Below are 26,681 nucleotides of genomic sequence, written 5' to 3'. Positions count from 1 at the left end.
TTGTTTCCATTTTGAATGACCGTCTGCTCTTCATCTTTCTATCAATATCAGCTGTGCTATACATTGAATCTCTTTATTAAAAGCTTTTAAAGAAACACATAACTCAAATATGACAAATATTTGCTCTCAGTGGATGAAAGGATTCGTGTCAGTGAAGAATGTTATCTAGAGTTAGTCTGAAGTGGAAGTGATTTAATGAGACCACAAACAAACCCAGGGACGCACAGCTCTTGGTCCACATTACAGCTGCTCCGTCTCCAGTGTCCTTCCTCAGAAGAAGATCTACTGATTCATCTGTAATCTGAGCTACTGAAACATGCCATACTGCATTCTACTTGACCTGAACCTAAAGTACTGCTTACTTTCAAAGGAAACTCGGCGGAAAAATGTGAAACATGTGTTTAATGTATTGTCTTAGTCTTTCTCTGGAAACCATCTGTTCACAGATCTGACTGGACACAAGCTCATCATAGCAGACTTTGTGACCTATTAAAAAAAATGTCAACCAGTTTGAGCTTATATAACTATAATTTATAATTTATAATAAAATATATATATATATAAATGTTTATAAAAAAGAAACATTGAAATATTTTATTTAGATGTTTTATTTTGATTATTCTATTTTTTTTTTTTAGCTAAAATTTTAATTTAACAACACATTCACGTTCAGTTCACTACGGAAGAGAGTTAGGGCCAAGCAATAAATAAAATAAAATAAAACAACGTCTAGAGATTAAAATCATTATAATGTGAGATTAAATTTGTTACATTTCATAATTTTTTTTTTTTTTTTTGAAAAAATGTTGAAAATTAAATAATAAAATTTCAAGAATAAAGTCGTGTTTAGAGGAAAAACTCGTTCAATTTTGAGAAAAAAAAAGAAAAATACTTGTTAAATTTTGATAATGAATAAACTCATTAAATTATAAAATAGCTGTATAATAAACTCATTAAATTATAGCATTAGCTGTCATGAAGTCACAAACATTGAATTACAGGATCAAAACCATCGTTCACATAATGACAGTGTAATGTTATGGTAATATCAGAACTAATATAGATTAAATATTTAGTCACTCAACTAATTTTGATCAAGAGAATTACATTTTTTATTAAGGTCATGGAAAATAGTTTTTCCCGCATTATGCATCTCTAAGAATAGTGATTATAAATTCTGTCTCGGTTCATGCAACATCTTTTATTTGTGCAGTGTATTGTTGTTATAAAGCAGTGAGAAAAACTCATAAAATAATGCTATCTTTATTTAAATCATATATACAAAGTGGTTAAAAACATGTTCACAGTCATTTCAGGGTTCAGATTCACATTGGGATTTCCAGCAGTTCAAGTCTAGAAAATAAATCTTTGTGTATTACAGAACGCTAATGTTTCTACAAACACAAAACACAATACACACAGGCAAAATATCACCAGACTTCATTTAACAAGCAATTGTGTGACTGTTGTGCATTAGTGACGCGTTCACATTTCTGCTACAGAGATTTTCCGGTTCGTCAGTCACGGGGAACGTAAGAAACTGATCATCTTATCATCAAAAAATGAAGAACTGCTTTATCTAGTTCAGCTAGAAACCTCACTTATCCTCCTTAGTTTTAATGTAAAAACAGATTGGGGTATTTTTAACTTAACGTGCGAGGCTGCTGGTGTCTTTCGGTGTTTTCATTTATGATATTTGATGTTGCAAACTGGTTTTAATGCAAGCATGTGTCCTTCATGGAATAATAAACGTAATTTCAACTTTTCATCTCACAAATGAGATAAATATTCACATTTGAATTATGAGATATAAACTCAGAATTATGAAATACAAACTTAAAATGTCAAGAAAAAGTAAACTGCAGAGAAAAAAGTAAGATAAATTGTGAGATATTAACTCAGAAAAATAAGATACAAACTTAGAATTATCGTAAATATGAGATATAAACGTAGAATTGCAAAAAATAAAATAAAAGTCAGCTGCAGAGAGAAAAGTCAACACTGTGAATTATAAAGTCAGAATTATGAGATACAAACTCGGAATTGCAGGAAATATGTTCAGAATGCTGACAGAAGTCAGATTTGGTTTTCTAAGAAGCTCAAGTTTGTATCTGATGATGTGTGTGTGGTGTGTTTGGGTCAGAGCCGCTGCAGGACGGTCACACAGCCGTGATAACTCAGACAGCGGGTCAGCGGCTTCTCCTCCGTCACTTTACCGGTCACCGGGTCGAACGCCCAGATCTGATCCAGGGCCACCGAGTGTTCATCACGACCGCCGACCACATACACCTTCCCGTCGCACACGGTCAGCCCGCAGCCCTCCTGAAACACACACACACACACACACACACAGGGGTCAGAGCGTGGCCTGTGACAGCGGCAGTGTCACACAGTGAAGCCGAGGCTGTGCCGCACCAGTTTGACGGGCAGCTCTGCGGCTCGGCTCCAGGAGTCTGTGTGCGGCGTGTAGCTGTAGATGTGCTCCAGCAGACCTCCGGTCACATAGATGCAGCTGTTGAGCGTCACGGCCGTGATGGAGCGCTGAGAGAAGGGACAGGACGACACGTATGACCAGCGGTCACTCACCGGGTCGTAACACTGCACCTGCCACACGTGATGGACATCACACACTCAGTACACTCAGGGGTTAAAACATTTAATCAACTTCATATTTAAGTAGTTCAAGTCATAGATATGGTTATTGTGACAATTGTTTCATATTCTTTTTTCTCTCGTGTTGCCTCCCAAGGAAAGAAAACAGGAGAGAGAAAAGGGTTTTTTGTAGACCAAAAAGGATTTTTTAAAATATTTATTAATTTTTTTACGGAGGAAAAAGTTTTCTGTGGGAGAGAAAAAGTTTTTGAAAATGTTTCTAAAGAGAGAATTGTTTTTTTTGTACACAGTTTGTGTTTTGTTTTGTTTTTAAGGAAAAAAAGTTTTTGAAGAATTTTTTTTTTTTTTTGAAGGGAGAAAAAAAAATATTTCATGAGAGAGGGAAAAGTTTTTGATTTAAGTTTAATTATATCTGTTTTGTAGCTACTTGTTTTGTAATCACAATTACAAAATGTTTTTTGAAAAGAAAAAGAAAGTTTTCTTGTTTTTTTTTTTTTTTTTTTGAGAGAGAGAAAAAAAGTTTTTGTAGAACGTGAATATGTTTTTATGTGAGAAAAAAACAGTATTTCATGAGAGAGAGAAAATGTTTTGGGGGAGAAAAACAAATTCAGATTTTCCTGTTTTGAATTCACATCACTTCCCAAGAGACAAGCAAATTAAGAGTCATTAAATAAATGTTGTGCTGTTCCGTGGAAGTTCCTGTTTGTGTTCAGTTTCACTGTTAATCTAATCTGTTCTACAGTTCGGTGCATGTTTGTGCTCGCTCTCACCCGGTCAGTGTTGTTGTGGTCACTCACTGCTCCTCCGATGATGTAGAGTTTCCCACAGCAGCTGCTCACAGCGGCCGAACTGACCGGAAGCAGCAGGTCCGAGACACTGGTCCAGCTGTTCTCGTGAGGACTGTAACGCTCCACGCTGGACAGACGCTCGCGGCCGTTATAACCACCGACCACGTACAGCTGCACACACACACACACACACACACACACACCCATGTCAGCGCACGCAGTGGAACCCGTCGGACTGAAGGCCGTCTCAGGTCCACTCACCTTCCCACACAGAGAGGTCATCTTGTGCCTCCAGCGACCGCGGCTGAGCCCTCGAACCCGAACCCAGTGACTGATCTGCGGCATGAAGCGCCACACGTCTGCGCTGTTCAGCTGCCCGCCTGCACACACACACACACACACACACATTTCAATTTCAAGTTCACATTTCAATAATTGGACATTTACATCAATTCATTTAGCAGACCCTTTCATGTTTCTGACTCACAGACTGTAAGTACTTTTTAATATTTAAAGAATTTGTCACTGATGATTCAAACACAGTTTTGAGCAGTGAGGGGCGTAACATTTCCGTAACACGCTTGAGGCATTCAGCCAATCACAACACACTGGACAGCTGGCCAATCAGAGCACACCTCTCTTTTCAGACCAATGAGCTTTCAGAAGGCGGGGCATAGAGGAGAAACAATAATGTACAGTATGTGGAAAATTATGTGTTTTTTTAACCTTTAACCACATAAACACATTTCATTACACCAAATACACTAAATAATGTTCTTTTTACAAACGTCATATGACCCCTTTAATGTTTAAAAAATATATGAATCAAAAACCTTTTAGTGGTTATTTGATTTGTTTTGTTTGATTATAATGTTTTTGCAGGGTTGGATAAGATGGCCAATTTATATTGTGATTATTTTGTCATATATTACAATTTCAATTTTGTATATTTAATTTGATATAAAAACAAGCTGTTAGTTTGGGTTTAAAAGACACTAAATATTCAGAAATCAATATCAGATATCAGACCATTAATGCAAATGTCATAAATAAACTGAATCTAGAGCACATTGCATTTCCAAAATGCATGTTAAACTCACATTAAACACATTAAAAACATGATTATCAGCTGCATGTGTGTAAATGTGACGCACAACAGACTGTATATAGACAGTGTTCAATAATCACACACACAATCTGCTCTGATTTTAGATGCAACCTTTGAGTCTTACATTTGACTGGAATAGTTGTTCATCCACGCACAAACACCCATCAACATTAAACGGTCAGATTACTCAACGGCTTTCAGTTCCACACATATTTACATGAATATCATGCAGGTTGACACTCGTAGCTGTATGTTTACATCGTTCTGTCATCATTCATTCTCCCTCATTTCGTTCCAAGCCTCTATGATTTAAAGATTCTTTGAACCAAACAACACTGCACTTTAACTTTCGTCGCACGGACAAACACTCTTTCATGTTTCACAGGAGGAAGAAACCGTAGGGGTTTGTAGGTGAGTAAAAACCAGAAGGAATGCATGTCTCAGAGCTGACAGAAGCACATAACTACACAAGGCTGTAATCATGGCGTGTTTGTGTGGCTTGATTCTCTGGAATCACGTGTCACAGATGCCAGGCTGATGCTGGAGCTGATTGAGTAACACAGAAGACAGATGTGAGACTGATCCTGAGACAGCTGCACACACACAGCGCTGAGAGCAGCTAGCGAGCGCTAATCACTCTTACTCTGCTCTCTCTGATGTGTGTAAGAGAAGGGAAGACAGACGTCTGTGATACCTGACACATAGATGTCGTTCTGAAGCTCACAGGTCGCAAACTCAGATTTGGAGTAACCGGGCAGAGAAGGGGCGGCCGTCCACTCTCCTGACCACACGTTCAGCTTCTCTGTGAAGGACAGTCTGGAGAAACCGTTCTTATCACAGCCACCGATCACGAAGATCAGCTCAGCCCAGCCAGAGCACCTGCACACACTCACACACACACACACACAGACACACACACACACACACACACACACACACACACACACACACACAGAGACACACACACACACACACACACAGAGACACACACACACACACACACTGTGAATATTAAGACATGAAGATGAACCCTGATGCATCTAACAGGGTTTCTGCAGATCTTGTAAAAAGTCTTAATTCTTCGTTCTGCAAATCAAGATCTTAAATCAAAACAGAAAGTGCTGGATTCATAAAGTCCTGGCAGTAAATGTTGCATGAACGGCTAAAAATGAATCTCTTCCTCAGTATCTGTCTTGTTTCCAGTACTAATATCTAAACATCTTTAAATCAAGAATCATTTACTGCAGATGTGAACTGAAGATGAGAAGCCTGGTTTCTGAGAAACCGAACACAATCAAGTTTGTGGTTAACACAAAAAACAAATATCGGCCAGCGTCATTCTTCATCAGAAAAATCATCTTGTGTTGCCTTTGAGTTAAGTTGATTTTTGGGACTCCACCGGCAAAGACTTCTCTTTCCTCGTCTTCTGGAGTGAATGCATCTTGTGTTAAGAATCTGTAGATTGATCAGATTGTCATGTTTTCTTGACTTGGTCCTTCATAAAACCTCTGCTCATTGCTGAAAAAAGTCTAATGTTTCTGTTTGTTCACCTGGATATCTGTTGCACAACTCTCTTTATAAATACAAAACCGAGCTGAATCTACCACAGATATAAAACTAGACAAACTATCATTTGATTGCAAACAACAGAAAGTGTTAAAACACATATGTGAGTGTGTGTGTGTTAAGTGTACATTTGTTAAATTAAGGTTTACACGTCATCTGGAGCTGAATAAATGATCTCTCAGTGATGTGTGGTTTGTTCGGAGGACAATATTTATCTGAGATACAACTATTTGTAAATCTGGAATCTGGAGCAAAAACATTTAAATATTGAGAAAATCATCTTTAAAAGTTGTTCAGATGAAGTTCTTAGCAATGCATATTACTAATCAAACATTAAGTTTTGATATATTTACAGTAGGAGATTTACAAAATATCTTCATGAACATGATCTTCACTTAAAGGGTTAGTTCACCCAAAAATCAAAACAACAGACACGGAAGAGAAGACAATGCTGAATAAAGTCGTTGTTTTTGCTATTTTTGGACCAAAATGTATTTTGGATGCTTCAGAATATTCTAACGGACCCTCTGATGTCACATGGACTACTCTGATGATGTGTTTCTTACCTTTCTGGACATGGACAGTAGACCGTACACACAGCTTCAATGGAGGGACCGAGAGCTCTCGGACTAAATCTAAAATATCTTAAACTGTGCTCCGATTTTTGAGTGAAATAACCCTTTAATTTTTGACTGATATGATGTATGGTTGTCTCTTGCTACAAATATACCCCGAGACTGAAGACTGCTTCTGTGCTGCAGGGTCATGACTGTGAAGATGTAGTAATGCATGTGCAGTCCGGACTCACCGGCGGGGTTTGGTGCGCTCCGACTGCACCTCCCGTCCAAACACACGGTACATGCGCGCCTCCTGCAGCAGCGGCCGCAGCTCCACACACTCCTGCACCGTCTCATCCGCCTCCAGCACAGCGCTGAAGAACGCCGGGTCCAGCAGAGGCAGACGCAGACGCTCCAGCAGCTCCCGCAGGTCCTGCTTCCTCTCGTCCGGCCGCTGATGGACCCAGCGGAGCGCAGCGGTCACCAGGACCTCCTCGCTCACCTGCAGACGCTCGCAGGCCAGCAGCTCCAGCACACGGGCTTTGGGCAGACCCAGGAACTCGTCGTGCTGCAGAACCTCCTGGAAGTCCTGGTACAGCAGCGTCTGGCACTGCTCCTGCAGCGGCTCCAGCACGTACAGACTGGCGAAGTCCATCAGCCCCAGACAGTTGGAGTGACTGACGCGCTCCTGCAGGAACTGCACGCAGGCTTTGGACAGGACGGGGACGTCCAGCCGATCCGCCGCCTGGAAGACGCTCTCCACGTTCTCCTCGTCCAGCTTCAGCCGGCCCTCGTACATGAAGTCCAGCAGGTTGTCCATGGCTGTGCTGGAGATGCCGTGCAGCTGGACCACGGGCTGCTGGTTCTCCAGGTAGCTGCTGCTGCTGAACATGGTGCGGAAGAAGAGGCTGCTGGCGCAGAGCGTGGCGCGGTGACACGGGAACTCACAGCCGTCCACCTGCAGGACCACGTCTGTGAAGGTGCCGCTGCGCCGGTACGAGTTCAGCACCTGCAGGATGTGCTCGGCGTGACACGAGCCCGAGCAGAAGCTGACCTTTGACCTGGCGTCCATCAGCTCGCCGTTGGTGCCGAAGCCCATTCTGTGAGGAGCGACAGCGTCATTTAACGACCTGAACAGTCCGTGAGTCTAGATCCGTGCTTTCTCTTAAAGAGTTTAATGTCGTCAAGCCACAAAAGACGAGGAAATCATGCACTGCTTTAATAAGGATCAATCAGCAGTTTAGTCAAATGCAAGCAATTTTATTTTACATTTTATTAATTTATTCAATTTCTGTACCTAAAAACTAATATCAGACATACCTAAAAAACTGAGAAGCACTGTTTGTTTTATTTATCTTTGCTCCGTTGTGTTTATTTGTGCTGTTGCTTGCAGTTAAATTATTTTCTTTATTTTTATTTGACAGTATAGTTCTTTATTCCCTAAGAAAACACATACTGAAACAGTGACTGTAAAACCGTGATGCAACCCTAATATATATATGATTACATTTAATATGTAATAAGTTTCACTTATTTATTCTTTTCTAATTTTAAGTAGTTTTTATTCCTTTTCAGTATTAGTTTTAATAATAAACTTCAGTATTAGTTTGAGTTATTTTTGTACATCAAGATAAACTAAATTAAAATGTGAACATTTGCTTCGATAACTAGCTGAAGTAAAATATGTTTAGGTTTTAAAATTAGTTTCAGTTAATGTTTATTTTATTTCAAGCAGGGTTATTGTCATGAACTAAATCTAAATCTGAAACCACGAAATGCAGTTTTGCTACTTTACAGTTTTTGTCATAAAACAAACTTTAACTGGGATGAAATAAAATAAAACATAAAAATCTTGTTTTATTTCAGTTATTGCCAAGGCATCTAGTTTAACTTTAAGTGCTAAAATAACTAAAACTAAAATAAAAATATAATTATTATTGTTTTATTATTAAGATTTAAAAGAAACAAAAACTAATAAAAATGACAAAAACATATATATAATGTGTATAACATATATATTATAATAACTTCTCAGTGATACTAAAATGACAGATTTCAAGAAACAAAAAAGCTTTTTATGGTTTTAGTTTTATTCTACTAACCGTGTGAATTTTTTAATGAGCTCATATTAATTAAAAATGATGAAAACCCAACAAACTCTTTCTCGTAAACATCTTCAGAATCCTGCAGTCACATTATGCTTCATCTATCCCAAACTTTCTGTTTTTTCATGTTTCCTGTCTTCCAACAGCATTTATATAAAAGCAATACAATATTTTTTTCAAATGTGAAACATGTATTTATCAGCGCTCACCTGTGTGAAGATCACTCAGAGAGACAGCGATGAGGATTGAACACAGAGTCACCTGAGACACGTTTATACCTGCGGTGTTCTGAGGGGGAGGAGCTTATGAACATACACAAGCAGTGATGTCACTGGCTGCCGTGGAAACTCATTTCCTGTTCCCATTAAACCCACTTCCCTTATCTGTTCACTAGTAGTGCTTCACTGCAAACAATTACACAACTATCATGACATAAATAACAGTCTGCTGTGTTTTACTATCAATTCTGGAAACTGCTGTCATGTTTTCAGAGGTTACTGTAGAACGTTTATAATATTGGCTTGATAAAACAAACCAGATGAGTCTGCGCGTTATTGTATAATTATAATAAACACACATTCTGTCTAACTGTTTAATGAGCATTTGGGAGTTTTTGATTTCAGAAAAGCAGCAAGCCACTGATTTTACTGTAAAAATTTATATATAGGCTAATAATCATTTCCAATTTTGGAAATAAGATTAAAATACCACTTTTAAATCTTGTTTTGTTTTGAATAGTTTTGGAGGCATGAAATATTAGTCCTTGAGTTAGTTCAAAGGTGAAATCAAACCGGTGTCTCAGCATACAGATCATTGTGCTGCTCGATTATATCTTCATGTTCATGAAGGAAGCGGAGATCTCACTCTGAGGCTGGAAATAATCTGTTAAATATGCAAAACACGTATCATGACACGCTTATGTGAAGTGTCAAATAAAAGCCGAGTTAGAAAGAATGCTTAGTCTAAATTCCTTTTTATTATTTTTTTTTTGTCATTATTTTGCTTCCTCTCATGTAAAGCACTTTGTGTATGAAATGTGTGATATAAATAGACCTGCCTTGCCTGAAAGCAAATGTGGATGACAAACAGATTTAAAAATTATTCAATAATGTTTAATTTTTAATAATTTTTTTAATTGTATGTTTTTAAGCATATTATAGCAAATGCATATTTTTTTGGCCTTATTTTGAAGCACATAATGTTTTATTTATTTACTTATTTGGTCATACATTTAAGGTGAATATACAAACCTGATTCCCAAAAAGTTGGGACACTGTAAATTGTGAGTAAAAAAAAAAAAAAAGGAATAATTTACAAATCTGATAACCTTATATTTTACTCACAATAGAATATAGATAACATAACATTGAAAGTGAAATGCCAAATATCAGCTCAGTTTGGATTTCATGAGAGCTACAAAAAAGTTGGGACAGGAAGCAATAAGAGGCCGAAAAAGTTAAATGTATATATAAGTAACAGCTGGAGGACCAATCTGCAACTTATTAGATCAATTGGGAACATGATTGGGTATAAAAGATCCTCTCAGTGTTTCTCAGAAGATGGGCAGAGGATCACCAATTCCCCCAATGCTGCGGAGAAAAATACTGGAGCAATATCAGAAAGAGTTTCTCAGAGAACAATTGCAAAGAGTTTGAGGTTATCATCATCTACAGTGCATAATATCATCCAAAGATTCAGAGAATCTGGAACAATCTCTGTGTGTAAGGGTCAAGGCTAGAACACAATCCACCGTGCCATTCACCGTCGCCGGCTTAAACTCTACAGATCAAGAAAGAAGCCATATCTAAACATGATCCAGAAGCACAGGTGTTTTCTCTGGGACAAGACTCATTTAAAATGGACTGTGGCAAAGTGGAAAACTGTTCTGTGGTCAGACAAATCAAAATGTGAAGTTCTTTTTGTAAAACTGTGACACCATGTAATCCGGACTAAAGAGGACAAGGACAAGCCAAGTTGTTATCGTCGCTCAGTTCAGAAGCTGCATCTCTGATGGTATGGGGTTGCATGAGTGTGTGTGGGCAGCTTACACAACTGGAAAGATGAGCTCCATCAATGCTGAAAGATATATCCAAGTTCTAGAACAACATATGCTCCCATCCAGACGTCGTCTCTTTCAGGGAAGACCTTGCATTTTCCATCATGACAATTCCAGACCATATACTGCATCAATTACAACATCATGGCTGTGTAGAAGAAGGATCCGGGTACTGAAATGACCAGCCTGCAGTCCAGATCTTTCACCCATAGAAAACATTTGGTGCATCATAAAGAGGAAGATGTGACAGAGAAGACCTAAGACAGTTGAGCAACTAGAAGCCTGTATTAGACAAGAATGGGACAACATTCCTCTTCCTAAACTTGAGCGACTCGTCTCCTCAGTCCCCAGACGTTTGCAGACTGTTATAAGAAGAAGAGGGGATGCCACACAGTGGTGAACATGGCCTTGTCCCAACTCTTTTGAGATGTGCTGATGCCATTTAAAACAACAGTTAGACAAACAATTAGACATAAAATCAAGAGTCTTCAGACAGATGTATAAATTTCAACATTTATTGAACAAATGGCCAAACTTTAAAGCATGTATCAGATGTGTAGAGGTTAATTAGTTACATTCATTAAGTGTTGCACAGAAACATAAAATAGTTAATAAAACACAACATCATCAAAAATATAGATATTCTTATTCTGAAATATAGTCTAACCTTAGACAATCGGTTTCTTCCTCCTGCAGGTCAACTGGGCTCTTGAAGGTCTCGGGAGAAGCAGGAAATTGGTTTCTTGAAAAGAAAGAGAAAAACAATGACAACAACAGTTAATGAGAACATCTCTGGGGAACCGTTCTGCTCAGGTGATTGTGTAGACACACAGTGGCTCTGTCCACAACCCGGCACTACCACACATCTTAGGTAACACATATGGCCATATACTTTTATTAAAGGGTTCATCAGTTCACTCAGTCTTTTGTTATCTTTGTAAAGTAATAGAGTCTCGTAGAAAATTTGGTCTAGACAGCTCAATTCATTTACACTGTTCCTTTAAGTGTTCGGCACAACTCCAGAAACAGAACTGAGCATCCGTCAATCACCTGAGAGTGTTCTGAGTCATCAGTGATGTCATCAAACAGCCGCTAGATGGAGGCACGCGCACGATGAGGAGACGCGCATCCTCGTGAACACTAGTGAACACTAGCAATGTGTCTGTCATTAGAAACACGACATCAGAATGATAACTAATCATGAGTTACCTGCAGGTGTCCTGTCTGTCTGTTTGTGGATGCTTCATAAACGCGCGCGCTCTGTGTGTAACGCGGTGCTTTCTGCTTTGATCCCACAGAACACAAACTGCGCGTGAGGAACCACAAGAACGAGAAAAATAAACAAACCAACCAAAAAACACATGCTAAAACAATGCACTCCAGTGAAAATAAAAATTTTTTCCAGGCGGGAATCCTGAATGACGCGCGGGAATCCCTGGAGACGCGACGCGATCAGACGCGATCAGACGCTCACGAGACGCAAACACTGACGCAGCGCTCTCCTGTTAAACTGAGTTTAGGCAACACTAACATTAAAGTTAAAAAAGAGAGAGAGAGAGTTTGAATAAGGTGCATCATTAACTACGATTTTACAGCAGAAACACAAAGTAAAGATTAATAAGGAACTGCGCTGAACATGTTTTAGGAACAGAGAGAGAGAGAGAGAGGTTTGTAACCTTAATTTTCTTGTTGTTTATAAAAATGTTTTGTATTTATTTATTTATTTAATTTAATAATTGATTCATTTTTGTTTTGCTTTTGTATTTTATGATCCTTTTTGTTTATTGCTCATGTAATGGCCAATTCTTTAGCAAGTCATGCCAATAAACTGCATTTGAATTGAACTGAATTGAGCGAGAGAGAGAGAGAGAGAGAATTAGAGAGCAGTACACACACACACACACAGAGGGAGAGAGAGAGAGCAGGAGGGAGGAGGGAGAGGGAGGTCCATCCCATACAAGGCTTGAGCGCAGAAGGAAAAAACAAGAGAGTATTTGCAGGATATTCTCACAGCAGGATGTGTAGCGGAGCGGAGAGAGACGGAGAGACCAGCATGAGACGGTCAGCAGCGGACGACAGCACCGGAGCAGCACACTACTGAGGTGACACACCTCAAACACACCTGCGCTTCACTGCGACCGCACTCTCAAGTCAGTCTTCTGTCTCGGATGTTTGCTTTTCTGATGGGTTTCCTTTGATTGGCTCAAGATGAGTCATTGCTAGAGATCAGAGGGTTAATTTCTCCTGAAACACCACCCTCTGATATATATATATATATATTTAACACAGAATGTGGTAATGGAGATTAACCTTTAATATTTCTGCTGTGCTCACCACGTGTGGGCGTTTCTGTTCATGTCAAATATCAGCACAGAAACTAGACCAGTGCATTAGAGACAGGAGTGACACATCTACTGACATCGAGAACGACTCAGTGCTCCACTTCAGCAGACATCAAACGAGTTAAACACAGAAGCTGTGATGTGATGTGCGTGTCATCCCTCCTCATTCACTCGCTCGCTCTTCTGTGTGTCTGCAGCATCATGGGGACGCGTCTCTGGATCCTGATGCTCGTGGTGCACCAGGTCTCTCCGTACAGACACCGAGCCGAAGCTGCGCTCTGTCAAGTGGTGAGTCTCACAGTCTGATCAGTTCGGTGTTCATCTTCTGACTCAAACAGCCTTTTGGTGTTCTCTCTAAACGTACATGTTCAATAACGACTGAAGATAACGCACAATCCTTTGCCTAGAAACTGAACATTTGGTGCCAATCAGATTAGTTAGATCCGTTGCTTGAATTAAATGTCAACCTGTAGGAAAGAAAAACCACAAGTGTAGTCTCAAAAGTGTCTTCTCAAATGCTTTGAAATATAGTTTCTCATTAAATCATCCGTGTTGCTCCGCATTTGTTTTATAGCTTTAAAGACTTACTGTAACACAACTATTGACTCGCTCAACCGTCAGGGGCTATAAGATGCTTAAGTATTGATTAAATAGATTCACACACATTGGCATAGACCAAACAGAGAACTAGAGAACCATATTAGGCAGAAACATCCAGTGAGGAACGAGTACGAGTCTCAGACTAAACCATGGAGTCTGATAAGATGATTACAGCAGGTTAGTGAGTTCAGCGAGACAGGAAACTCCTCTGACCGTGTGTTTGGACATCAGTGACACACGGCTAATGAGTGCAGAGGAAGTGTGTGTAGGATGAAATATTACATCTCCATCCTCCCGCCGACCTCTGAACCCTGGCGGAAACGAAGGGTCGGTCTCCAGAGATGAGGGAAAATCCTGAAGCAGCGTTCCCGAGCCACAGTTTTCCAGAGAGGCGTGTAGATGCTGCACAGATAGTGGAAACTGAGAGCCAGTCATACGTCATGCTGAAAAACGTGGGGTCCATTGTGTTGAAATATTCCAGGAAGCTGTATGATGTCATGAGTAATGAACACTGTACGTCAGAATGGTTTGGACATCACTTTTGGTAAATAATGTTGGCTAATAGCACTCTTTCTTGTTGGTTTAAGGTCCAGGAGGATGTCGACTGCAGCGGTCTGAACCTCAGACGGATCCCGGTGCGACTGCCGTCCTCTATCCACCTCCTCGATCTGTCTCGAAACCTCCTGCAGAACCTCACGGACCGGGATCTTCCTGATCTCTCCACCGTCCAGCATCTGAACCTCCACGCCAACAAGATCCAGTTCATCCAGCCGGGGCTGTTCCGAGACACCAGGCGTCTGGAGGTGCTGGATCTATCGGGAAACTCCCTGGACCTGTACGCGGCTCTGAAAACACACCTCGGGCCGCTCAGATCAGTCCGGCATCTGGATCTGTCCGGAAACGGTCTGTTCACGGATATGAGCGACTACTTCCTGAGCGACGCCCCGGTCCTCAGCAACCTCTCTTTAGACGGGAACAGCATTACTAAAATCAGCAGGCACACATTCAACGGATCTCAGGCTCTAAGAAACATCGACCTGCACAATAACGTCATCATAGAAATCGAGGAAGGTGCTTTCGAGTCGCTGACGGGACTCTCAGAGCTCGATCTGTCGGTGAACTCCATCTCGTGCATCACAGACTTCAACCTCGTTCAGCTCAAAACTCTCAACTTGAGCAAAAACAGCCTGAACAGCTTTCAGACCGTTGATTCGGATCTAGAGTTCGAGCTTCAGTATCTGGACCTGAGGGAAAATAAAATCCTGTATTTCCCCGTGCTTCCCGAGAGGAACAAACTCATGTACCTGGACCTGTCCAGAAACCTCTTGAGAAGCGTGAACTGCTCCGGTCCGCTAGAAGAGCTGGAGAACCTGAAGGCCAGCGGGTATCTGTCCACCCATCACGATAAACCCCTTTGTCTTTGTGTTAATCAGAGACACCAGGCTTTCCCCAACTTGCTTTACTTGGACTTGAGCTACAACCAGTTCAAATCGATTCCGTCCTCGTTCTTCAGCAGCGTGGCTTCTCTAGAGAGCCTGAACATCAGCAATAACTGTCTAGAGAGCTTCAGGGTGGATTCAGAAGGTCATCTGAACTTGCTGAAAACCTTGGACATCAGCTACAACAACCTGCAGAACTTGTCCTTCGGGGAAAACACTCTGGCTGCGTTGGAAGTCTTGCACCTTCAGGGAAACGCTCTGAGCACACTAGACCCCGGGATCTTCTCAAGGCTCCCAAACATACAGAGTCTTCACCTTCAGCAAAACCTGTTCAGCATCTGTCCTTCTCTCAAGGGTCCCACGCACGACTGCATCCGACTGTCCTCTATCCCCACCCTGAGCTACCTGTACCTCTCGGAGAACAGTCTCGAATCGGTTCCACCCGGAGCGTTTCACGGAAGCCCGCTGCTTATTCTGGACCTGTCCCTGAATCCCGGTGTGGATGTCGGCACGTCGTCTCTCTCAGGTTTGGAGACGACCCTCACCCATCTTTCTCTGAGAGGAAACCAGCTCCGAAACCTAGCCGTCGACTTCACCTTCTTTCAGAAACTCAAGTCTTTGGATCTGTCGGTGAACCGGCTCACGGGGGTCTCTCTGTGGAGCGGAGACTCTTCGGTGGAGTCCTTGAACCTGCAGAATAACAGTTTGGTGACGCTCACATCCGACACGGTCTTCGCTCTGCAGAAATCGCTCAGAACTTTATACGTAGGCTCGAACCCGTTGAGCTGCTGTGGAAACCCGTACCTCCTCACGATGCTCCAGCAGGACAGACTGAACGTGCCGGACATCGCCGTCGTGACCTGCTGGTACACCAGAGACTCGGAGAGCGTGGAGATCAGCGTGAGCGCCGTGGAGCCGGAGCACTGCGAGGCTGTGGACAGGAAGGTGTTGTGGATCAGCGTGATCGTGGTGCTCGCGCTCGGACTGATGCTGGTGTCGGTGGTCGCCTTGAAACTCTGTCTCTCGAAAACACATGGATTCAAAAGAGGCATTAAAGCTTGAGTCTGCAAAGAAGGAAAAGAAACCGAAGCGTTCTCACCTGACTGTGGCGAAGCATGCATGACAGCTAGGTTTCAGTATGTGATGCGTGGGTGATATGGAAGTTCAATGTGAAATCCTGATCCCAATCACACATTAATGTTCTATTTAAACAGAAATGCATGCAATATTCACAGAATAAACTGGTGAACAGGAGTGAGGGTCACGCGGGACGTGCTCTTGCATTCAACACCAGCTAAATGCAGGAACACATCATGAGTGAACAGCCCCTCAGACTGCACAAATTATCTGAATTAGCCAAACAGAACATGTTTTTGTGTGTGCTAATACAGGATATCTTATGCTACTACACTACACTTTCTGATGCACGCACTTTATTGATTGTGATTTGTGACCAAGAGAGTGAAATGTTCCTGCGATTCAGGTCAGATTCACTGGACTAGTTCTAGAGCGAGACTCGTGATTGCAGGAGTGTGTTTTCAATATCGATGTGCCATGTATGTTATGAATTAGCCAAAGGAATTTCGTGGGCCGTAGGAAGTGTTGGAAGACCTGCAGCAGAGCGTCTCTCAGCGTCGCTTTCCTGTTGTTGAGCTCAGTTTCCTCTCTACATTGCATTCGCGGTGATGATTTATTCATTCAGTCTCTCTCAGTGACACTGAACTGTGTTTGACCGGTGATACGGTTCAGCTCCGAACACACACATGAACACACACCGCCTGCGATGTTTGTTTGGTCTTTTTAGAAATATTTCCAGCCTGGAGCTGAAATAAGTTTGACCCTGGAGTCTATATCAGGCGCGGATAAAGATAGACAGATAATCCCTGTTGAGGGAAGCGCACATCATCACCGCAGATATTAATAGAGGTTTGTTTCACAGCTGTTGACGTGCTCATGACAGCAGCTTCCTCCTGTCCATCTGATTCATGGCCACGCCTCCTTCTGCTTTCCAGTTACACATGACAAAACCCACAGAAGCCTCACACACACACACACACACACGTCATGTATGAGCATCCACTACGCACCAGCACTATATGAAGGAACTATTAACACAATGTTTGTATAATGAACTACTGTGTAAATCTATTTATGAAGTATTTTCCTAAATAAAAGATTTCTGTTACGTGTCATCTGTTCACTGTTCTTCCAAATCAGTGTTTTAGTTTAACATCAACATTCATAATGCTCATTATGTCAAAGAAAATTATAAATAAGAAAAAATGCAAAATTTCCATTTTAGACAATACATAACTCTCTTTAGTTTATTAGTAGACTATAGGTTAGGGTTAGTAGAAAACATTGAGATGTACTTACTAAAGTCACTAGAATGTCTGTTAACCCTAGCATAATAAATACTGTAGTTACTTCAAGTAAAATAAATGTTATCAACAATAATATCGTAGTTGCTTAACTTAAGTTAGAAACATGTCAAAAGCAGATAAACTGTCACCAGTACTAAAGCAGTTCTCTTGATAACCTAAAAAGGAAATGGTCCGTCTCTACAATGAATTTTCCACTGACACCACTTCTAGGTTACTTGGTAATGTTAGACAATAGTGCCTTTAGTCATTGTTTTAGGAAACTCTCATGCAGTTTGGCTGCGTTCTGATCCCAGCGGATGCCATCAGCGCTCGGGCTTCACAGAAACAGTCCTGCAGTGATCCGGAGTTTACAGACGGACAGATGCTCTGTTCACTGTCAGTTATGTGGTTTTTAAACAGAGCGGATGATCAGTAATTAGAGAAATGCATGTCGTTGTCAGTGTGGGCTGGCAGAGCGACTCCAGCACAATGCCCATCAGGCCTGTCCAAACAGGAAGTAGTGCTACAGGAAACACGCAGCACAAACATGGAACACCAAGTTCTCAAAAACACACGCTGCAGTTTCCCACTGTTTCAGCTCTTAAAGGGCTCATTTATATCATCTTTCAAATTATATAATCAGTTTATTACACAGCCCTGCATCATGTGCTGAATGAAACCCAATACTTGTTTCTTAACAATTCCAAAAGTAGTTAAAACTTTACTACAAGATATGATGCATTTTGTTTAAATTTTGCTTTCTGTGAGTATTTATGTTTTTAAAAAGATGTCTGAATCTGAGAAAGATTCGATCAATTCTCAGCTAATTTTTGTGATTTCAATTTAATTTTCTGATTTCAAACACGATCCAGATGTTTTCTGCTTTATTGCATCCCAACAGTCACATACAATCACAGTTTCAAACATGATTGCTGCGATGAGTTATCACAACTTGAAATTCAACATTAAAATAAGCAATAATGTGGTTTTTAAAAAGTAAGCGTTTGTGCTTGATTTAAAACGATAACTTAAGTTACTTTGGATATCATCTGAACACATTTTAAATGGTTATACCATAAGTCATTGACTTTGAACGGAGCATCTGAACATATTTTTCCACTCCGTTGCAGATTTAAGTTGTATTAGAATACTTCTTTTAGACATTAAATGTTTTACATTTGAATTTGAATCTTTGACAAAACTGAACATGTTTTTGATATTTTTGAATTCATCATCACCAAACTTTCATTGCAAATCAGCACAATTAAACAAATATTTCAGGGCTTTGTAAAATCTCTTTCTCTCTGACGTCATTGTGATTTTGGTTTTCTAGATTGTTTTTCACCTGATAGTGAAACAGGTGTTTTTTCTTTGCTTCGATGTAAACGCCTCTTCACATGGGAAATGAGTAACAGTGTTAATCCTCATCGTGACAGATTCATCAAACAATCAGCGCTCAGACGCTTCACAGATAATAGCATCGACTTCCTCCTCAGGACCTCACTGTGACCGGATTGGTCAACTGATATGTAAATGAGGTCATGTGATGTCTCTTCTTTCTTTGTTGTGAATGTTACCGTATGTTTGATGGCACAATGAAGCCGTTAATCCGTGCAGATCAAGGAGAACATGATTCCTCCTGATGTGACGGCGGTAAACCATCATGAGTTCCTGAGCTCTTTCTTTCTAGATCAGGTTCTGTTTGTGTATGAGGAGCTGAAGACTGGCAATTATGCATTATAATAGAAGCAGTGTTATTTATATAATTACTGTAAATCCCGTCTTTATGATGCGTAGGACTTTCTTGTTTTCACATGAATGTGTAATTACTAGAAACTGAATGGGAATCACGTGTTTAAAGAGTGTCTCGGTTTCTGTGGAATCTCTGAAACAATAGTCGTGTTCATCATCATCATCATCATCATCATCAGGCTGAAGGCTCTGATGGGTGTGTGTGTGTGTGTGTGTGTGTGTGTGTATTTCCTCACTGGTCCAGTCGATCAGATCCGCCTCTGTCAGGAATCTTCCTACTTCTTACTCTGGAAACTTCCTTCTGAAGTCGTAATTACGAGTGCTTTGTTTTCAGAAAGAACAGGAATCACAGGGCATCAGGTTCATGCCTGCCTGCTTCTGGGGAAAGTTTATCAAAGCCTGAAAATATTCAACCAGTCTCCAATGGATTTTGAATAAAATGTAGCATCTCGTTCATTGGCAGCCATATAAACATTACTCGTACAGACTCACCGCAGTAGAGTGTGAACGTGTGTGAGAATGTGATTGTGTGAAAGAGTGTGAATGTGTGTGTGAATGTGTGTGTGAGAGAGTGTGAATGTGTGTGTGAGAGAGTGTGAATGTGTGTGTGAGAGAGTGTGAATGTGTGTGTGAGAGAGTGTGAATGTGTGTGTGTGTGTGTGTGAGAGAGTGTGAATGTGTGTGTGAGAGAGTGTGAATGTGTGTGAGAGAGTGTGATTATGTGAAACTGTGAATGTGTGAGTGAGTGAGTGAGTGAGTGTGTGTGTGTGTGTGTGTGTATATGAGTGAGTGTGTGTGTGTGTGTGTGTGTGGGCATGTTTTTGTATCATATCAGGACACAACTCTGTATAATGACATGGGTATGACACAGGTATTACAAGGAGAGAGTGACTTATGAGGACATAACCCATGTCCCCATTTTTCAAAACACTTATAAATCATACAGAATGAGTTTTTTTGAGAAAGTAAAAATGCACAAAGTTTCCTGTGAGGGTTAGGGTTAGGTGTAGGGTTGGTGAAGGGTAATAGAATATACAGTTTCTACAGAATAAAAACCATTACACCTATGGGATGAACACACTTTACACAAAAACAAACGTGTGTGTGTGTGTGTGTGTGATCAAGTGTGTGTTGAGTGTTTGCCGTCTTCTGTTCTGTTGAGGATAAAGCTTCGTCAGCCAGTGAAGATGAAACACAACAGATCGCTGGAGTTCTGAGCTGAACTAATGTGGTTTAAACAGAACAGTCACTGTGTGTGTGTGGTGTGTGTGTGAGAGGTCCAGACGGTGGATAAACAAATATGAGTGGAATGATTTGTTTAGATCCTGTGAGATCGGCTGTGTCTGATTTGTTTGGTCTGTCTGCGCTCTAGTCTGCTTCCATCTGCTGCTAATTTCACTCGGAATTCCTTTGATTTCACTTCAACCCTTTGAAGCGCCGAAGAAATGCAACGCTGATGCCATCATGTGCTTGTACTTATTCGTTCCCAAAAGTGGGTTATAAAAACTCTTTCTCTGGATGTTATCATTTGTTTGGCATAAAAGTGTATGAATATATCTTTTTTATTTTTCATTGCTGGAAATGAAAAGGATCTGTCCTGGACAACAAGACATGAATACTGAGGAGGAACATAATTTATTGCAGTATTAGTGTTAATAGATTAGGGTATGGTACACACTCACACACACACACACACACACACACACACACACACTGCTTTGTCATGTTAAAGGAAACACTGTAATCAGAAGAGTGGATATCTGAGCCTGATAATTAAAGTAGAATGAAAAGAGCGAGAGTTCAGCGAGTCTTTTACCGTCACCCACAAGCCAACAAACACGCTTCATACACAAACATATCAGAGACGCTCCGCACGGTGTCTTTTTCCAGGATTTCACTCCTTTGTGCTTCTGCTTCACCCTTCAGCTCTGAAACTGGACTTCTGTAAACATGAACAAAGAGCTGCGCTCGGTTTACTGAACACCCATCCACTTATAAAAGACTCAAACTGCTGACAACCGCTTTGTTACTATTTGTATTTGTTTTCAGTTGTCAAGTGTTTTTCATGAGAATGGATCGGATTGGATTCAGTCTGGTCTATTCCTGGACAAACATACAAACTGTTCTTGACTGATTATATGTTTGAGGAGGGGGATTGTGATGCGTTCATGTGGTTTTGATGGTGAAACGACACCAAACCTCAGGTGTCTGAGAAAGTACCTCGGTTTTTACTGCCATTTGGAGTCTAATTTCATACAGGAACATCCGAGTTCAGGTGTTCAGTCTTTCTCGTTCCCTGATCCCCGAAGAGAGAAACTCCCCTCTGAATGTTCCTGGAGAAAGAATCAATCACACACACCACATCCACATCAACTCTGAAACTCACACACAAACAGTGTTTAAAAAACACCTAATATTCAGTAATATCATTGATTTGAAGGCACTGACAGGAGAGCAAAACCTGAACGTAATCGATTTGAACTGATCTGAATCTGAACACTATTGTATTCTACAGAGCTGCTTTACAGCGGTTTAGATCTCAATTCTGAGTTTATATCTTAATTCTGAGTTTATATCATAATGTTATGTGGAGCGGTTGGGATGAACTCAGATGCAGACAGGAAGTGCCAACACAGGATTTACTGTACAAAACAAAACCCACGAGGGGGAAAACAACGACTAGGGTAAAGACTAAATAACTAAACAGGACTGGGCTGACAAGATAAACAAACACTCACGGTAATACAAAGACTTCTTCAAGGATACAGAAACATATAGAGACACATCTGTAGAAACAATCACATGTAGGAACAGTCACGGTGTGGAACAATGAACCGACAAAAGACAGAGCACACTAGGAGATCTAAATAGGGGAACTAATTAAGACACAACAGGTGGCACAGATAAGGCAATCACGACAAGACTAGGATAACAAAGGGGCGGGGCAAGGGAACGAGACAACACAAGCACATGACCCAAAGACAAGGCCATGTGCTTATACACAAAACACGGGTCTGTCATGATCCTGCCTCAAGACTAGAGGAAAGTCAGGACATGATGGCAGGATCATGACACATAATTCTGGGTTTATATCTTAATTCTGAGTTTATATCTCAATTTTGAGTTTATATCTTAATTCTGAGTTTATATCTTGCAATTTTTAGTTTAGACCTTAATTCTGAGTTTATATTTTGCTATTTAGTTTTTGTTAAGAACTGTGGTGAACAAATATCCTCTCAAACTAACTGTTATAATGAAAGTTAGGACATGATGGCTGCTTTATGACCGTTTCTTTCCACTGATAATTCTCCAGAAGGGTCTGATAATGAGGGACGTTAAAGAGCTCGGTTCTCAGTATCAGTCAAAGCTTCTTTCTTCAGCCATTGAGTTTTTCACATGAATCTGAACATGAGTTGCTCACCAACGAGCCCTGGAGCTCCAGCGGTGAGTTTACCAGCACAACTGGGGTCAATTAGCAGACTTTCATTTGACAGGAGCGCAGTGAGGAACGAGCCTCCAGCGGCTCCAGATGACACACACTGTTTGGACAAGTGGTCTTCACTAACCACCGCTCGCTTTCGTGGCAGATCATCGGTGTGGGTGAGTGAAAGTGGAGTGTGTTTACTATAACTAACTCCGATTCCCTCCACAACAAAAGCTTTTCTGTAGATCTGCCAGCGGAGATGTTTCTCATGACCTCCTCCAGTCCCTGATGAGTTCATGACGTTCCTGAGACGCTCCTCTAGAGACACACAGATAGAGATGTATGGGGTTTAATTACACGTCTCCCAAACACACACATTCCCATAAAAGGCTGTTCAGGCTCGTATCTTTGTGAACATACACAGATGAACCCAGAGGATACATGAGACGTATTTCCTTGTTTCTCAATTGAATTTCAATAAAGAAGAAGTGTATTCAGACCTACCGTAATATAAGAAAAGAAAACACTCTCAGCTAAAAATGACAAACAGGTTTAAAGATTCACAACAGCTTTCTTATTAACTGAATAAAGAATCATTTTGCTGTGTGTTTTAATCTCTTGTTCAAGAATCAAAAACAAATACTTGGTTATAACTGTACTTTACACTAATTCTTTATTAATTTCTAAATGTATTAATACACTAACATTAACAAAGGTCTGTAAAATCTATAGCTCATTGATACTTAACATATTAATAAATGTTAACAAATGAGATCTCGCTGTAAAATGTTTTAGCGAGGTCCTGAAGCGTCTTGAACACTAGCGTGCAAGCTAACAGGAAGTTCCTGCAGTCAGGAAATTATTAGCAGACCTGGGCTTCATGAGCTGGATGTGAGTCACGGCTCTTCGTGAGTAAGGCATGAGTTTAGTCTCACTTTCTGGAGGTCAGACGGGTCACGGATGAACCACTTTCCTCTTTCTGATTTCATGCAGCTGGAATGATGGTCAATCTCATCTCATCTGTCTGTCCTCGAGAAAAGAGTCATCTCTGATCTCCATCTGGAAACATCTCAGTGTTCATCAGTTCATCAACAGCTTCAACATCTTCTGGAGGAACATGAACGCTGAGATGCTGGAGTTATCAGGCTGTTGAGAAGTCATGTTTCTCTACGGCTGTCAGGGTGCTTCTATGATTTCCGTGGTGTTGATGTGGTTGTTAATCGCTTGTGATGCTTCTCTGTAGGATGAAAGTGTGAATGAACGTGAATCATGTTACTAAACGCTGAGACGTTCTGGTGGATGAGTGGAGATCAGATGAGTCTGATGTGAGGAATCATTCAGGAATTATTACACAGTATTTTGGATCTCCGCTGGCTGATGTCAGGATAAAGGCACTTTGTGTTCTGGCATTGAATATTTTTGTTCTTCTGAAATGTCTGTAATGAAAAACAACCATCTGATCTACAAACCACAAAACAACATCTGGAGAAAGACCTTTGGATGATGTCGATGTTCTCATGTTCTTCACACAAACAAACAAATCACCCGCTCGACACCGACAATAAAACACACGCCATATCTATAAAAAGAAGAAACATGCTCTGACAATTCACAAAGCCACAGACACATTCACAACACCAGAAACCACACTCATCACAGCCGCCGTGTGTGTGTGTGTGTGTGTGTGTGTGTGTGATGAATACCAATCTACATGTGGTCTCAGGGTTACACACATTCTTGTATTTGTGGTCTATTTTACACACTGTACTTTCTATTCTTACTCTAACCCTACTCCTAAACCTACCGCTCACAGAAAACTACAGGCATCCTGACATTCCCAGAACCCTTCATTCTGTGTGATTTATAAGCTTGTTTCCTCATGGAGACCATACAAAGTTTCCACAAGGTCAGAATTTTCTGGTATTACTGTGATTGTGGAGACATTGGGTCCCAGTAACATTGGAAACAGCAGGTACACACACACACACACACACACACACACACACACACAGCTCTATAAATACACAGCTTGTTTGACACAGAGAAGAATCTGCTGATATAAACACTGAACACTCACTGATCTCCGTTTAGTCTCAATGATTTAAACACTATCACGTCACCTTCATTTACAGAGCGACTGTGTCAGAGCAGATTACACCATGAACACTAGTTAGTAATCTAATCTAGGTTACTCGTTTTAGGAAATGTAATCTGGCTATGTTTACATTACTTTTAACTTATTTAAAACTTTTGAAATACACCATATTGACATGAAAAATATAGACGACTAACTCACCGCTGTGATGCTGCAGCATCGGGGGTTACCGGGGTGTTGCTATGGTTACCAGGGTGTTGCTATGTGGTTGTCAGGGTGTTTCTACTCAAACCAGAGAGACTGACATGCACAAACTAAATCATTATATTCAAGAAGGATGATGAAACTGTCCATGTGATTTATAATATAGGGTAATTCTGCAAAGTAGCAAATGTGAAAAACTCTTCCCAAAAATAAAAATGTAAATATCTTTAAATCAAGACACATGTACTGAACATGGAGATGCAAAATGAGAGAAGAAATCTTGATTTCTGAGAAACTGATCAAAACGAATATAAAATGCTGGCAGATATTTGTTCATTAGAATCATTAACTCAGTTTTACAGAGAGCAAACCTTATCTTATTGTTTCTCAAATAAATATAGCTTACATTTTTAGAATCTTTGGACATTTGCACGTTTTATTCTTTTTTTTTCATAAAATAAAAATATTTTTCTTAAAGATATTTTATTTCAAGAAATGAAAATGTAAAAATTGAAAATGAAAATTAACACTTGAAGCCTTTGTGTATAATGCATTATAAAGGTATTCATAAAGTACACAGTAATGCATTATATCTATTCATAAATAACTGTAATCATTGGTTATAGATGCATTATAATACTCGTTTGTCACGTGTTTTAATGCATTATATTTTCTGAAGGTGTAACGATGAACAGATAACTTTGCTTACACTTATTCATCAGATCATAAGCTGCATTACAATTAATGCATTAAAACTATTTTAGGATGCACTGCATATGAAAGGCCTTTAAATGTTCTGGTTTTAAACCGGTGTAAATTCAGTGAAATTTACTCTTAATTTCTGAGAGGAGAAATGTGTTTTGGTTTCAGCAGCGCGAGGAAACACACTCCCAGCTGCTTTCACTCGCCACAAATCACTCAGTGTGTGTGTGTGTGTGTGTGGAGGAATATAGGTATGAGCGTCCAAAGCAAACACACTGTACGTCTGTGTGAGTGACTCCAGCTGGAGACTCGGCTCGTAAATCTAGGCGTAGACGGGATCTGATGGGGGCCACAGGGGCCCGACCGGCTCCGTTCACACACACACACACACACTTCCCCTTGCCTCCTCTGAGCTGGTTTAGACCCGGCTCTCTGATGAAGAGCAGGTGAAGCTCATCTAACGCTGCAGGGGGTTTCCAGCATCCACCTGAAGATCACCTGAAGAGTGAAACTGAAAGTCTGCGTCTGGTGGATCCCGACGGCTATTTGCATTAAACTCATTATAGTTTGATTTATTTAAAAGCAAAACAAACAAACGTCATCCGGGGAACTTCTGCTGATCTCAGATGATGTCACACCGACACTGTTACATATAGCTTTATTTGATTTTAGATATATAAATACATATTCTTAAAATTAGCTATTGTATTTTTATTAGCTATATTTAAAAATGTGTATATAGTTATTTTATTTATTGTTTTAGTTATTTTATTACATGAATGAAAATGACATAACTGCCATTTTAATTTTCAGTAAAAAAATTTTTTTTAAGTCTATACCGTTATTAATTTTATTTTCAGTTTTAGTTATACGCTTTTTTAGATTTTATTATTTATCCATGAACATGCAAACATAAAAGATACTCTAATAACAACTGAATATCATTATTATTCTACAGAATATAGTG

General features: G+C 40.3%; 2 protein-coding genes and 1 long non-coding RNA gene across 5 annotated transcripts; 1 reads left to right on the top strand and 2 right to left on the bottom strand.

Moving 5' to 3' along the window:
* Nucleotides 1–1,207: 1,207 nt before the first annotated feature.
* Nucleotides 1,208–9,140, bottom strand: klhl35 (kelch-like family member 35). 2 transcript variants are annotated; one of them, XM_052607730.1, is made up of 7 exons: nt 8,947–9,132; nt 6,884–7,732; nt 5,204–5,388; nt 3,663–3,781; nt 3,384–3,572; nt 2,416–2,604; nt 1,232–2,322 (listed from the first exon to the last, which is right to left on the bottom strand). In XM_052607730.1, exons 2-7 carry the CDS (start codon nt 7,729–7,731, stop codon nt 2,140–2,142), a joined length of 1,713 nt encoding a protein of 570 aa, XP_052463690.1. In that variant the 5' UTR covers nt 7,732; nt 8,947–9,132; the 3' UTR covers nt 1,232–2,139. The 2 variants fall into 2 exon arrangements, with proteins under 2 accessions (XP_052463691.1, XP_052463690.1); XM_052607731.1 differs by lacking the exon at nt 2,416–2,604 and having other exon boundaries at nt 1,208–2,322; nt 8,947–9,140.
* Nucleotides 9,141–12,740: 3,600 nt separating this feature from the next.
* LOC128020918 (transforming growth factor beta activator LRRC32-like) lies at nt 12,741–17,366 on the top strand. Of its 2 annotated transcripts, none has more exons than XM_052607728.1 (3): nt 12,741–12,895; nt 13,333–13,423; nt 14,323–17,366. In XM_052607728.1, the coding sequence occupies exons 2-3, from the start codon at nt 13,337–13,339 to the stop codon at nt 16,234–16,236; spliced, it is 2,001 nt and encodes a 666-aa protein (XP_052463688.1). In that variant the 5' UTR covers nt 12,741–12,895; nt 13,333–13,336; the 3' UTR covers nt 16,237–17,366. The 2 variants fall into 2 exon arrangements, with proteins under 2 accessions (XP_052463688.1, XP_052463689.1); XM_052607729.1 differs by having other exon boundaries at nt 12,774–12,943.
* A 3,539-nt stretch (nt 17,367–20,905) lies between these two features.
* Nucleotides 20,906–22,143, bottom strand: LOC128020576 (uncharacterized). The gene is made up of 3 exons (XR_008185366.1): nt 22,028–22,143; nt 21,510–21,622; nt 20,906–21,231 (listed from the first exon to the last, which is right to left on the bottom strand). It is a non-coding gene; the product is annotated as an uncharacterized LOC128020576 (long non-coding RNA).
* Nucleotides 22,144–26,681: the final 4,538 nt, after the last annotated feature.

The sequence above is a fragment of the Carassius gibelio genome, chromosome A10 (genome assembly GCF_023724105.1).
Source record: "Carassius gibelio isolate Cgi1373 ecotype wild population from Czech Republic chromosome A10, carGib1.2-hapl.c, whole genome shotgun sequence".
NCBI lineage: Eukaryota > Metazoa > Chordata > Actinopteri > Cypriniformes > Cyprinidae > Carassius > Carassius gibelio.
This window is presented reverse-complemented; position numbering and strand designations above follow the sequence as displayed.

What these genes read in the sequence shown, in the direction of transcription:
- klhl35 (XM_052607730.1), bottom strand. Translation starts at nt 7,731, where the DNA reads ATGGGCTTCGGCACCAACGGCGAGCTGATGGACGCCAGGTCAAAGGTC. An exon ending in GAGCGCACCAAACCCCGCCG is followed by an intron (nt 5,389 to 6,883) that starts GTGAGTCCGGAC and finishes GAGTGTGTGCAG; the next exon opens with GTGCTCTGGCTGGGCTGAGC. An exon ending in GAACGACATCTATGTGTCAG is followed by an intron (nt 3,782 to 5,203) that starts GTATCACAGACG and finishes GTGTGTGTGCAG; the next exon opens with GCGGGCAGCTGAACAGCGCA.
- LOC128020918 (XM_052607728.1), top strand. Translation starts at nt 13,337, where the DNA reads ATGGGGACGCGTCTCTGGATCCTGATGCTCGTGGTGCACCAGGTCTCT. An exon ending in AAGCTGCGCTCTGTCAAGTG is followed by an intron (nt 13,424 to 14,322) that starts GTGAGTCTCACA and finishes TGTTGGTTTAAG; the next exon opens with GTCCAGGAGGATGTCGACTG.